At 42.3% G+C, this 14,765-nt stretch overlaps 1 protein-coding gene across 3 annotated transcripts; it reads left to right on the top strand.

The window, feature by feature from the left end:
- The first annotated feature begins 12 nt into the window (after positions 1 to 12).
- On the top strand, positions 13 to 11,869 carry C2CD4D (C2 calcium dependent domain containing 4D). Of its 3 annotated transcripts, XM_074188865.1 has the most exons (6): positions 13 to 2,162; positions 2,482 to 2,756; positions 4,897 to 5,642; positions 6,300 to 6,373; positions 7,070 to 7,140; positions 10,230 to 11,869. In XM_074188865.1, the coding sequence occupies exons 3-5, from the start codon at positions 4,980 to 4,982 to the stop codon at positions 7,137 to 7,139; spliced, it is 807 nt and encodes a 268-aa protein (XP_074044966.1). In that variant the 5' UTR covers positions 13 to 2,162; positions 2,482 to 2,756; positions 4,897 to 4,979; the 3' UTR covers position 7,140; positions 10,230 to 11,869. The 3 variants fall into 3 exon arrangements, with proteins under 3 accessions (XP_074044966.1, XP_074044965.1, XP_074044964.1); XM_074188864.1 differs by having other exon boundaries at positions 7,070 to 11,869; XM_074188863.1 differs by lacking the exons at positions 6,300 to 6,373; positions 7,070 to 7,140; positions 10,230 to 11,869 and having other exon boundaries at positions 1,518 to 2,162; positions 4,897 to 6,292.
- Positions 11,870 to 14,765: the final 2,896 nt, after the last annotated feature.

Below are 14,765 nucleotides of genomic sequence, written 5' to 3'. Positions count from 1 at the left end.
TTAGACGTTTTCTGGTCTGGTCCAGTCAGTCAGTCAGTGAGCGATCCCTTAGTATCAAGTATCAGGTAATGTATCAAACTCTAGAGGCTCAAAGACATATACACAATCCCTGCCCTCAAGGAGCTCACTTTTGAAGGAAGGAGATAATTTGTGAACATACAAGTTATATACAGTGAAAATAAAAGATAATCTAATAGGGAAATGGTAGGCAGGGAGGAAGTAAACAGGGAAGAGTTCTTACACAAGGTGAAAATTTTGCTGATCTCTACATTTTACAGATCAGGAAACTGAAGTCTGGAAAAGTGAAGTGACTAGCCCAAGTACACAACTAGATACAGAATCTAGATCAAAACCAAGGTTGTTTCTTGACCCCGGTCCTCCCCTATTCCACCACCCAATGCTGTCTCCCTCAGAAAATGCAAAATCAAGAAGAGCCAAGGTTAATGGGCAGGCTGTGAGTCTCAGAGCACCTATCACTTCCAAGGGTCACTGGTAATAAAGAGGACAAATAAATACACTTGTTCAACCATCAAAAGCACTCGACCATCAAATGACGAAAATCATTTGTACGGTAACCATTCACAGAGGATATCATGATCTCTGGTATCCATATGATTGACCAATCTCATCCAGCACATCTGACTCACTTGGATATTTGGCTCATTTGGAGTAACTCGATCCATGACCAAATGGAAATTTGTGAGTTAGTCACCCCAAAGAGCTTCCTATTAGACTACAGAAACAAGAGTAGATTACTAGTCAAAATCCTTTCACATCACAGAATGTCAATACTGAAAAAGACCTTGCCTAGTTTCTTCCTTTTTCAGATGAAAAAAACAGAAGCCCAGAGATGGTAAGAGTCACACACACATAGGTCACACAGGTTGTCTATGGGTGATTTTGACTGGTATCTACGTATTCTCATTGGTTGGAGTTTCTCTACAACAGCTTACGTGATACACTCAAGCTAGCCAACATGGGACAACCAGGCTACTTCTCTCCTAGGTTCACTTCTTTTTGCATATTCTTTAGTCACATTGGTCAGATATGAGGATGCTCAGAATTAGAACAGAAAGTAGAGAAAGGAGAAAATAAGGTCCCTGGCTGAGTGAAACTCTTGATTAGAGGCTTCACATAATGACCCAGAAAAGAACTTCTAGAGGCTCCCGGATCCAATTGAGAGGCCCTGGGATGGTAAGACCTCATTGGAAGGACCTCTGGATAATATAAAGACACTCAACCCCCTCCTTCCCTTTGACTCCCTTCCTTTTCCTCTATCGCACCCCTTTCCCATATCCTGTAAAGTGTGCTACTATTTCCTCTCCACCTTATGCATATATATATATCTACCTCCTTCTTCTCTGGATGCTGCAAAAAGGGGCTCAAAGGTAGTCAAGATCAAGATAAAGAGAACCTGGACCCTTCTAAGGTTCTTCCCACTCCTTGGAGCTGAGGGCTCTAACTTGCTAATATCTCCAAGCTCTATCCATCTTATCAAATTTGAGAGATATGTATGTGAATTGGAGCCCAGAAAGAAATGAGAAATTTCACTAATTCCCTCGATTGTTTAGAATGGGTTGTGCTTTCCCTTCACTATAAGGCACTACTGCAAAAAATTGGGCAGGATTACCAAGAAGTCCTCCCTGGTACTGTTTCATAGGGTGCATGACAGCTTTTGAATTAGAGGCACCTTGCAATAGAAGGACAGACAGAATGTGGGCTTTTAAGATGGGCTTAGATAGGACTGGGTCATGTGTGTAATCAGTGGGGTTGTCACCTCACTAAGACCTAGATACGGTGACTGTAAGAGATGGGAGTTCCTGGTGCCCACTCTCTCTCCTAAGACTGAGAGCTATCAGTGAATCTTCCAAAGTATATGAGGGTAGAGGGTGAACCCTATCCACCTTCTCCCTGAGAGTTTTCTGAGAGAGGAGGGTTAGCCCCAGACCCTGCCTGGAGGAAGGGATTAAGGAGGCTGGGCTGATGGTCCCAGAGACAGAGTTACAGTGTTTATTCAGGAAAACAGGTCAGACCTGGCAGCAAGCAGGCCCTGCTGGCTCCTCCCAGAAAGACGTAGCTAGAGGAATGAGTAGGGGAGATGATTGCACCTTTTCCCCTTTCCCCGACTCTCCAGAACCCATGAACAAGACAGCAAGCAACAGGTGAGCTTATCAACTCTGGGGCACCCTCCAAGACACTCGGGCCCCTTGGAACAAACTGACAGTAAATACCAATGGGGAGAGCCAGGGAAGAGTGGTGAGAGCCAGGACAGATATAAGGTATCCTGGGGATACGGGCGGAAAAGCCCCAGGAATACATAAGGTGTTCAGCCTCAGAAAAACGATCATGGAGACTTAGAAATAGGGGTGAGGGGATTATTCAATAAAGCTGAAAGAGGACGAGAATCTCCTCGAGTAATCATATCTGGGGGGTGGGGGGAAAATTAATGAATGCTTCCTTTGTGCTTGGTTTCAATAACAGGTTCCCACTGGCCGGTGGGACAGGAAGTGAGAAAGGGAGGGAATGGGGAAGAAGGAGAGACTCTGCCCTTGGACCAAGACACCCCATAGGCTCCAGATGCATCAGGACTTTGTGAGAGGATCTATAAAAAGGGAAGGAGCCCTGTTCCACAGGGAGACCCTCCTCTCCCACCACCTTCAAATCACCTTAAGTCACTAAAGGAACTCTGAAGACAAGTACAAGTCTGACCTTGAAGAAATTCAGCCGAATAGATCTGTGAACCTGGAGAGCTGCAGGTGTGGCAGAGATTGGGGTTAAGGGCTAGGGCTGACTGTGATTTTTCCCTGGGAAGAGGTGGTCACCCAATGATAGGGTTACCAGTAGAGAAAGAGGAAAGTTGAGGGATGATCAGATCCAGTCAAAGTAGGGGCAGTGAGACCTCTGAATAGGAGGAGATGCAGTGAAAGGGGGCTTTTGTCTGACCACGTCTAGGAAAGTTGATATTTATGTGAACCCAGGTCTGTGAGCTCGCCTGGCCCTGCACTGGGGCTTGGCTTTGTCCTCATGCTATTACTTAATCTAAAATCCTATGGCTCAGGGAATGGGTTTACATGCATACATTTGACTGCTCCAGATGACTTTTACAGATTTAGAACTGGAGGGACCTTAGAAGACACTGAGTCCAATTTCACAGATGAAGGAACCAAGGTGGAGAGAGGTTAAGTGACAGCTAGAGTCACACAGTAGTATGGGGGGGGGGTTAATTCAGATTTCTAGTCTGTGCTACCTAACTTCCTATAGTCCAACTCTCCTGATGTGTTACCATTTCTCTATGGAAAGGACATTTTTGTCTGCTAAATGCTTTTGTCCTTGTGGGCTATATGTGTGCCTCTGTCTGTTGCTGATTGAATATATGAATGTTTGTCAGCTTTTCTATGTATTAGGTATAAAAATATATTCACACATATGCTTGTATATATGTATATACAAAAAATAGTTACCCACACACATATATGTGTATGTGCTTCTATCATTGGAATTCAATATCACAATTACTTATTGCCAGTTGTGAAGGAATATTTATCTGCTTTTCTATCTATATAAATAGATATCTCTCTCTCTGTATATATAGTATGTACATATATAGAGATATAAATGCATATATAGATATAAATACATAAATAGAGATATAAATGCATATATAGAGCCATAAATGCATATGTAGAGATTTAAATGCATATATAGAGATATAAAACATATATAGAGATATAAATGCATATAATAGAAATAGAAATATATAGAGATATTTAAATGCACATATAGAGATATAAATGCATATATAGAGATACAAATGCATGCATATATATAAATGCATGTATAGAGATAAATGCATATATAGATATAAATGCATATATAAAGATATAAATGCATATGTAGATCTATAAATATATATAGAGAGATAGATACAAAACATAGTAGAGATATAAATATATAGAGATTTAAATACATATATAGAGATATAAATGCATATGTAGAGTTATAAATGCATATATACAGATATAAATACATATGTAGAGATATAAATACATATATAGATTATATGTACATATATTCACACAATATATGTATAAACAAAATGTATAAACAAAATATCTATATGTGTTTATGTCAATTGAATTCAATTTCACATTTATTAAGAATTTACTATAGGGCAGCCCAGTGGTGCCATAATTTCAAAGTGTTAGGTCCAAAGTCAGGAAGATTCAAATGTGGCCTCAGATATTTCCCAGCTGGGTGATCCTGGGCAAGACCCTGCTTGCCATAGTTTCCCCAATCTGTTAAAATGAGCTGGAGAAGGAAATGGCAAATAGCTCCAGTATCTTTTCCAAGAAAACCCCAAATGAGGTCACAAAGAGTTGGACATGACTGAAAAACAAAACAAAATGGTCCAGATGGTGTCTAGGCACTAGAGAGCCTAAGGGGAAAAAAAAAAAGACAGTGACTATCCTCAAGGAGCTTCCATTCTACTCATCCCTGTATTATGTATAGCTGTGTATTTAACCTCTCCAAGCTCACCTGTATGCATCAGCCAATGTCCATGATGATGGATGCCTCTATCTCTCTGCTATTACTTGTCTGTCTCTCTTATGTCAGTCTACATACCTGTGTAGACATGTAAACATCCATTTGCATTTATCTAAATGTTGGAGGTCAGCTAGTGGTCTCCCTTGTTCTTCACTTTACTGTCATTTGCTGCTTTCTGTTCAAAAGGTAGCCAAAGAAGGTTTACACAGGCTGGAAAAAGGGAGCCAAGAAGGGGGGGGAGAGAAGATGGGAAAATGGACAGACACCTCTTACCCTTGACCCTCACATTCTGGAGTCTTCAAGATTAGGACTGCAGCACCCAACTCCTGATTCTATTTTTCTCCCTCCTAGCCCAGCACCTTCAGCCAGAGACTGGATTTGGACTCTTCCATCTTCCTTCCTCACTCCCCTATTTCTATTCCCCCCCCTCTCCCATGTGGCTCTTGGAAAAAGCTGGCTACAAGGGAGGGAGAATAGAGCCGGGGACACCATGGAGGCCCCACATCTTATTCTGCAGAAGAAAAGCCCCTGGAACCTCCCCTTCTGCTTGTCCCAATGTCCTAACCCCAGACCGAATACCCCAGTTTTTTATCCCCCCCAGGCTCCCAGACATGGGGGGTCCTGAATCTGGGTCAGAGAGAGAAACAGGTTGGACTAGGGGTCAAGAACTTCAAGGAGCCTGCTCCCTGCCCCATCTGGCTGGACGGGAAGGCTGGGCCTTTCTTCTGGAGAGTCCCCACACCCGGCGACGAGAGTCCCTTTTCCACGTGGCCCCATTGACCTCTGCCTCAGAGAGACCTCCATCCAAGCCCCGAATGCACCTCTCATCCCCGGACCTTCGCCTCTGCTTGGCACTGGAAAGTGACACAGCCTCCTCACCTGACTCTTCACCCTTCAGCTCACCTCAACCAGGCCCCACACGAGCCCACCAAGGCTCGTCCAATCTGCATCCCCCCAGACATAGCTTCCTATCCCCCAATGGAGAGAGTTCAGCTGATTCTAGGCCCCATGGTGTCCACCACGTAGGTCCCCCAACACTACCCCTCTTCCACCTGGACTTTCTGTGCTGTCAGCTACAGGTGACTAAAGAGAGTGTGGTGAGTCTGGGACCCCGAGGTGGGCAGCTGAGATTGTCCACTGAGTACCAGGCAGGTTTGGGTCAGCTGAGGCTCCGACTTATCAGTGCTGAAGGACTGCCCAGGGGCCGAGTGGGGTCCAAGGGAAGCAGTGGCTGCTGTGTCATATTTCGGTTAAGGCCAGGCAACTGGCCACAGGGACGGAGCAGGGTGGTAAAGTGTAGTTCTAACCCCATCTTCAATGAGGACTTCTTCTTTGAGGGACTTAAACCCTCTGACCTGGCCACCCACAATCTCAAGGCCAAGGTGCTGGACAAGGGAGCTGGTCTACGAAGGGATGTGTTGTTGGGAGAGTGTGAGGCCCCTCTTGTCACCCTCCTCCCTGCCAGGGGCTAGGGTGGTAAAGAAGAAGGACCTGTTCCCAGGTTCAGACCAAAAACATGCGAAATGGGTCCTCTTTGAGAGTCCTAAGAGTAGAAGGGCCTCCCTGGTGCTTCCCTTCCTCTCTATCCCCATAGACATTGGTCTTTCCCCACACCTGCCTCAAGGTTATCTTCAGCTCTCTCTGTCTTTAATCTATTCATCTTTTAATTTGTCATGAAATCTATTTATTTTTGTTAATAAAATGTTGGTTAAACCCTTAATCAAGTCCCCTCTGACTTTCATGGTCTTTGACAGCCCTACCTCTCCTCTATCCACATACCCATGGGGATGGAACACAGAACAACAAAGTTGGAAAGAATCACAGAATGGTGAGACTTGACTGCCTCATTCAATTCTCTCCTTTTACAGAGGAAGCTGAGAGCTAGACAGACAAAGTGACTTATTCAAAGTAATAAGTCCTAGACCTGAGCAGATCAATATAGCATCAATTCAAACACATATTAAGCCCCTCACTTTGCAAGGATGAGGAAGAAGCTTATAACTTCCTGGGAATCATGGGCAGGGAGTTAAAAGGAAACTTAGAGGTCATTAAATCCAAGTTTCCCATTTTACAGATGATGATGATTCAGATAGTAAGTACAGAACAGGGATTTGAACCCAGGTCCTCTAACCCCAAATCCAATGGTAAACCCTACCCTGCCACCATTTTGGAAAACCTTTCTTTGGTTGAGATTGGAGAATACACAGTCATTTCCACACTCACCTCACCCCTCCCTGATCTAATTCACCCATCTGTCCACCCCAGTGGACAAAGACCAAGCAGAGCTTTCTCTTTGGGTTACAAAGGTAAAGGGATATAAAAGGCTAGAACTAGCCCAATATTGGATTGTTTTGTTATCAAATGAATGAGACAAAAGCCCCATGGCACAGAGGCTTTTAGACTGCAGGGTCCGTCTTGCATGGGCAGGCATAGAAAAAAAATGTAGGTCAGGTTGTGTTTACATCCTACCTGGATCATCCTTTGACGTCAGTTCTGACCTTCTTATTCCTTTAAACTTTCCCAGGAGCCTGATCCTTTTGGCTCAGTCTTCCAAGAGGAAGGTAGGAGATAAGAGAAGACATGCCAGCAACTGAGGTAATGTCAATATGGGGCCCAAGTTCTTCCCTCTTCCTCCATCCTCTCTTCTGTTCTTGACTCCTCTGAGTTACTAAGGCTCAGGTTCTTCTCTCTTCCCCTTCCCACCCTACCCACACTCCCACCCTTCATCACAATTCTTTTGAGTTGGTTTCCCTAGATGTGGGGCAACTAGGTGGCACCATGGATAGAGCACCAGGACTGAAGTCAGGAAGATCTGGATTCAAATCCGACCTCAGATATTTATTAACTGTGTAAGCCTGGGAAAGTCACTTAATAGCTATTTGCCTCAGTTCCTCTTCTGTAAAATGGGGACACACTGGAGAAAGAAATGGCAAACTACCCCATTATCTTTGTCAACATTGAACAACATAATTGTACTCCAGAAATCCACCAGGTGGCAGCATTGGCCAAAGAATCATGGGTGCCATGCCAGCCAATATGCTATTTTCTTTCCTTTACTTAATCTCTTCAAATTTACACATATACCTACAAATCACTAAAGAATCACAAAATTTGAACTGGAAAGGATATAACAGACAATGTAATGCAACCTAAACAAGATAATGGGTCTCTCTTTTCCCTTTGCTGAGGTCTCTTTGTTGAGACTCTTTGGCTTCCTCAGACCCTTCATGGAGCTTCCTACAACGGAAAGATTTAGATTCAGAAGAATTTAAGTAGATGCCCACCAATTAGGGAGTGTCCAAATAACTTGGTCCATGAATGAGTATTGTGCTGAATGAAACAATAAATCCTATCAATATAGATTATTGGAATAATCAGTGCACTAATTCAGAGTGAAATAGAGCCAGGAAAAAATAATATGCACAAATGATTTATGAAAATGGAAATGGAAAGAATCACCAAAAAACAACTGAAAATGAATATGGTAAAATTACAAAGTGTTAGCATAGCCCCAAAGAGGAGATACAATAAGGTATCCCCCCATTTCTTTGCAGAGGTGGGGATTAGGGTGAGATCCATAGGTGAAGAATATTGTATATATTGTCAGATTTTTTTTAATGTTTGGATTAGTTTTGCTAATTTTCCCTCTTTTTCTTCATTATCTTTTGTTAATTTTATATGAGTAGCACTCTGGGAGGTAGGAGAATAAAGATTTGAGGTAGGTGGGAAATCTAGGTGATATAAAAACAAAATATATCAATTTTAAAAAAAAACTTAAAGATCTGGATTTAAATCCTACTTAGTTCCTGTGACCTTAAAAAAGGTCTTTACTGCTCATCTGTAAAATAAGGAATTGAGCTAAAAGACTGCCTTCAATGGTTCCTTTCAACTCAAAATCTATGATCCTATGCACCTGTCTTTTTTTTAAGCAAGATTCAAAAATTGTTATTAAGCACCTTTTGTGTAAAGAAAACCGTGATAGACACTGGGAGGGGGGGAGTTTAAGATAGATATTATCTTGTCCTCATAGAGTTTACCGCCTAGTATGGGTATGACAGGCCAAATAACTATATAAAATATTTATTGTTTTAGTCATTTTTCAGTCCTTCAGTCCAACTCTTTATGACCCCATTTGGAGTTTTCTTGACAAAGACACTGGAGTGGTTTGCCATTTCCTTCTCTAGCTCATTTAACAGATGATGAAATTGAAACAGACAGGGTTAACTGACTTGCCCAAGGTTATACCACTAATAAGTGTTCGAGTCCAGATTTGAATTCAGGAAAATGAGTCTTCTTCACCCCAGGTCCAGCGCTCTATCCACTGTATCACCTAGCTGCCCCTATTTAAAATATAATAATGCCATCATAATAGTGACTAGCATTTTATATATAAGATTTGCAAAGGGCTTTACTTTGTTTACTTTATTTCATTCAATCTTCATAACAACCCTGGCAGATAGGTACCATTATTATTCCCATTTTGAAAGGTAAGGCACAGGCAGACAGAGGGAAAATTACTTGCCTAAGGTCCCACAGCTAATACATGTCTGAGGTAGGATTTGAATACAACTCTTCATGAATCATAATTCAACACTATCCCATAATTGCTCAGAGTCAGTGACCTCCAGATAAGTTTTCCTATTGTCATTTTTTTAACAGCTATCATTCAATCTACCCCTTAGCCCGCAATTAACATCAGCCATCATCCCTAATTAACAGGCCATAAATTTAATCATTAGGGATTGTAAGTTGTTCTCCCTTAGAGGCTTACTGGACCCAAAATTTGTTTGGGAAGGAGCCACTTCATTAAGATAATACTTTGAAACAGGGCAGCCCCTGAAGGTAATGAATTAATTCACTACAGATTTGCTGAATCCCAGTACCACTGCCCTATATATTAGGAAAACACTAAGATACACTATCTTTATTAATTTGTATTCCTATTTCCCACCTCTAGTTTACCTGGGAATATAAACTGTCTGTAAAACTGATCTTAAAATTAGACAAACAGACAAGAAATCACAGAAATCCTCTGTTGGACTTTCTGAATGACAAGATTTTGAGCTAATACTCCTTAGAAGATACATTTAAATATGATTAATGTTACAAGACTTAGTCCCCATCTTCAGCACCAATTGATTTTTCCTACATGGAAAAAATCTTCACAAAGGTTTGGTTTATTCAAGCTTTTTCCTTTCTAAAATGACAAATATGAGATTAAGAAATGTAAATGTTAGAGGGTCAATGTGAAAATTGTGAAAAATTTAAAAGATGAAGCTTAGAGTTGGATCTCTTCTCTTTCCATCTCCTCTTTTTTTTTTTTTTTTTTTTTTTTAGATTTTTGCAAGGCAAATGGGGTTAAGTGGCTTGCCCAAGGCCACACAGCTAGGTCATTATTAAGTGTCTGAGACCAGGTACTCCTGACTCCAGGGCTGGTGCTTTGTCTACTATGCCACCTAGCCGCTCTTTCCATCTCCTTTCAGTTCAAAATGCTTAATGTCCTGCCTCCTATTAGGCCCCCAAAATCAAGGCTCAGCACCCACAGTCTCTGTCATCTTGGCCTCTTTTTTCCCCCTCAAAAAACTGGCTTTTTTTTTTTTTGACCACACTGTTTCTGGTCTTTACCCTTTTTCAGAGTTTGTCATTTTATGAAGCTAGTACTCAACACATATCTTGTCTTTTAGGTCTGGGAAACATTGACCATATGAGCCGCAGCTTGTCAGCAAAAAGAGGTCCTGACTGTTAACTCTTGATTTCTCAAAACTCCTCACTCTAAAATTTAGTTTCCATCTCTCCTGTTAAAGGCCCAGGTCGATTCAGCCTACTGCCCCTAATTAGCTTCTTTCCCAGACCTCTGTTTGTTCCAGAAAAGCCACTGGAAAGGAGCAAATAAGGATGAATGGATAAAAAAGCAATTAGAAAGTGTTTTATTGTTGTCGTTCAATTGTATCCAACTCTTTGTGTACCCATTTGAAGTTTTCTTGGCAGAGATACTGGAGTGGCTTTGGTTTTTCCTTCTCCAGCTCATTTGACAGATGAGGAAACTGAGGCAAACAGGGTGAAGTCACTTGCCCAGGGTCACACAGCTAGGGAGTGTCTGAAGCTAGATTGGAATTCAGGAAGAAGAGTCTTCCTGACTCCCAACCCAGTGCTCTATCATTTGTACCATCTAGCTGCCTCTATATAAAATATAATGATAATATTAACTTAAATTTATATAGCACTCCGTGTTTCCTCCTCTTTATCCACTGTGCCAACTAGCCACCCATATAAAAAATACTAAGAGCTGTGGCTACAAATAGAAAAAAAGTTCTTACTCTCAATAACCTTATACTCCAAAGGGAATATTACAAAAAAGTCTTGGCTGTAGAGTGTATGAAAAGACCCAGAAGTCTAAGGGTGCTGAGTTGCAGAGGGGAATCTGATATGGCCTAGATGATACTAGGTTACATCAGTAGGTCCAATGGCGGTGCGCTGGCCAACAGGGTCAATGGTAAGGACTGGAGGGCCTGAAGAGGTCATGGCAGGACAAGTGGTAGGACTATATTGCAACAGCAGGAAAGAGTTGGTGACTCCCAACTCTTCTAAGATAGGTGAAAAGTCAAGAAGCTCGAACAGGTTCTGGGGGTTGGGGGGAAAGGCAAAGGTCCCTACCCAGTAGAGGGTCCTCTCAGCACCCAGTTATCTATCCCAGCTAAGTCCTGGGCCAGGGAGGAGGAGTTTCATAATATATTGTTGAGTCTGCCTACCCCTCAAGAGCTCAGTCATGAGCAGTATTGACAGTTATGACTGGGACTAGATATATCAAAGTTGAGATCAATCAATCAATCAATATTAATGAGCATCTATCATGGCTCAGGTACTGGAGATACTGGAGAAAAATGGGATAAAAAATCTCTACATGTAAGAAGTTTACATCTCAATGGCAGAGACAAGTATATAGACAAGCCAAGTCAAATCAACAAGCATTACTAATCACTTGCTATATGTTAGACACTATGCTCAGCACTGGGACTACAATCATCTTTTTTTATTTATTCTACTGAAATGCTTGTTTTATTTCATAAATTTAAAATAAAATAAATAATTTTTTTGTAAAAAGCAAGGTGGGGGAAATTGTCATTCATCTCAAGAAGCTCACAGTCTAGAGGGAAGACAGCACATAACAGCTCTGTACACACAAGATATAGACAAGTTAAATCAGAGATGATCTTCAAGGGAAGATATGAAGATGAAGGACTGGCAAAGGCTTCTTGTAGAAGATAGAACTTTGACTGGGACACAAAGGAAGCGGAAATATAAAGTGTATCAATTCATGAACATACAAAGCAGTTAAATAAAGGGGAGTTGGGGGTGGGAGGGGATCATTAAGAATTGGACAGAGGTCAAGAAAGGCTTCATCTAAAAGGCAGTACCTTAGCTGAATCTTCAAGAGAGAGAAGGTAGAGCCAGAAGACATGAGTTCACTCCAGAGATTGGGGACCACCAGCGACTAAGCCCAGTATGGCCATCCATTTCCAATGCTTCTAATCTAATGCCTTATCCAGGTGACCCTTGGGTTCTCCTATGCTGGCCAAACTAAGTTTAGCAAATCTAGGGCCTACCAAGCTAGAAGAGACTCCACCTAATGACACATGTTGATTGTGGGAGGACTCATCTAGTTAGATTTGGAGAAGTTTGGCTCAAAAATGTTGCCTGGTGATAGAAATGTATGCGTGTGTGTTCAAGAGTTAATAAAGGTCTATTGAATCGGACTGTTCCTAATTGAATATTCAGGCTTCTAATCTTTTTTTCATTTTTTTCCCACCCAAGCAAGAGGTTGCCATGCTGCCCCAGTCTTCTCCTTTCTATAATGGATCTAGGATTCCTTAAAGAATGAATTGCCAAATGTTCCCTTTGGTTTATAGGAATTCAGAGAAAGGAAATACTACTGCGAGAGCAGTAGGACACAATGGACTTCCCAGAAATGGGGGGACTTGAACTAAGACTTGAAAAATGGGGTGATTAAAGGGTGGGGAGATGATCTAATGGTAGAAGTGATTAGCCCTCTGCTGTCCCCATGGTAAGCTCAGCCCCCAGCCCTCACTCCCTCAGGCTCCTCCCTGAGAAGGCAGCCAGGCTGGGTTTTAAGTGGTTTCTGTGGTCGGGCTAGAGGGAGGGAGGGGAAGGAGAAGTTGATGTTGATCCCCAGCTCTTCTTCCCTCCCCACCCCACCTCCACTGGCTCGCCTGCCCCCAAGGCTGAGATTCCCCTGGCTGATAAGGGGCTCAGCACGTGGGGGATCGAAATGACTAGCTGATATCTATCTGCCACCTTGCATAAGAATGCGTGGGGGGCTCAAAACCACTGCCCAGCTCGGGAAGGATTATTCTCCTGGGAAATAGACTGAGATTGCAGGTAGAGGGATGGGATGACTTCCTGGAATCCAAGCTGGAGAAGCTAGGGATCTCCTTCCCCATAGGCCGGAACTCCAATATTCCAGGCCGAAGCTTGGTGGGAAAGAGGGGAGAGGAGGAAACACTTAATTCACCTTGTCCTCTGGACCTTGCTCCACTCTTCTTTCTTCCACCTAAAAAGTGGGCATAAGTTGTAAGGAATGGGCATATCCACTCTGCCAGGACAAAATAACTTCCCTGGGCCATTTATAGCATCCATACCATAACAGTGAACGGGAGGAGAGGGAAAGAGGGCTTTGCCAATGAGAAGTAGACTTACTGGCGAGGGATGCCACAAGGTCCAGGCCTCGATCTCAAGAATAAGACCTTATAAGGTGGCTAGGTGGCACAGTGGATAGAGCACCGGCCCTAGAGTCAGAAGTACCTGAGTTCAAATCCAGCCTCAGACATTTAATAATTACCTAGCTGTGTAGCCTTGGGCAAGCTACCGAACCCCATTGCCTTGCAAAAACTTTAAAAAAAAAAAAAAAAGAAGAAGACCTTACCATGCTCTCCAGAGGGGATGGACTTAAGATGTAGAATGAGACATACATTTCTGGACATGGAAATCTGTTCCACTAATCACATGAATATTTCACATTTTACTTGACTTGGCATCTTGCAAAGAATTTTCTTTTCTTTTTATCAGTGAAAAGGAAAGCAAATGCTTGTTAATTGGAGGGGGAAAAAAGAATAAGGCCATTAATCCTCTAGTCTTGTAAACTATGCCTCATCTGTCTTCTCCCCTACCCATGCATCCCTCTTTTCCCATTGGTGAGTTTTTTCCAGAACCTCTATTTTAAGGAAGGAGCCAAAACAATCATCCTTCATTCTCTAGTCTAGACTTTATTATCACCATCATCTCTGCCAACCCATCTCTGCTCCCTTAATAAATGCTTGATGACTTGGGGAGGAGAACTGGGCAAAGGAGGGAAAAAGAGATAGAGAAAGAGGCAAAGTTGAGTCCTGGTGGTGGTAGGGTAAGTTTCCTTACATAGGAGATCAGGACCTTCCCTTGCACAAGCACCATATACACAACCCAGCAGAGTTGGACCTTCTGGTTTGCTCTTCTGCTCGACCTGCCCCAGAAGTGTGCCTTCCCCATCACCCGATGTGCCCCACCCCTCTCCATCCTGTATAGCCTGTCCATTTGCCCCTAAGGAGAGGAGTCAATTAAAGTTGGACAAATCAAACCCAAAGCCCTTCCCTTTCCATGTCAAACTTGTTGGTTTGTAACAGATCCACACCCTGACTATCCCAGCAGAAAGTCATCATAATGCACAAAGATAAAAACCAAGAGAGTGAACTTGGGGCATTATGGGTGCTGAATTCTTATTCGTGATTTAAAGCAATGTGTAACAGAAAGAAGTTTGGATTCGCACTCTAGCTCTGGCACTTATAAGTTATGTGACTTTGGGCCAGTCATTCATCTCTAAAATGACAGTGCTGTTACCTATACTACTTACCTACTTCACATGTTGTTGTGAAGACACTAACACTGAGTTTATTACATAACTTTGAATTATTATTTTGGTCAAGACCTTTTGATTTCATCAATCTGGGGGAAAGCCTAGATGGAAATTCCCTCCTGTGGTCACTAACAGTGAACATTTATAGGGCATTTTAAGATTTATAAAACACTTTCTATTACATAATCTCATAACAACCATGTGAGGCAGTGGATATTATTGATCCCCATTTTCTAGATAATGAAACTGAGGTACCCAGAGGTTAAATGACCTGCCCAGGGTTTTGAACTCTGGCATTTTCTGACTTATGGGCCTG

Source organism: Macrotis lagotis, chromosome 5, assembly GCF_037893015.1.
Source record: "Macrotis lagotis isolate mMagLag1 chromosome 5, bilby.v1.9.chrom.fasta, whole genome shotgun sequence".
Classification (NCBI taxonomy): Eukaryota; Metazoa; Chordata; class Mammalia; order Peramelemorphia; family Peramelidae; genus Macrotis; species Macrotis lagotis.
The sequence above is the reverse complement of the archived record's forward strand: the minus strand, read 5'-3'. Positions and strand labels throughout refer to the sequence as shown.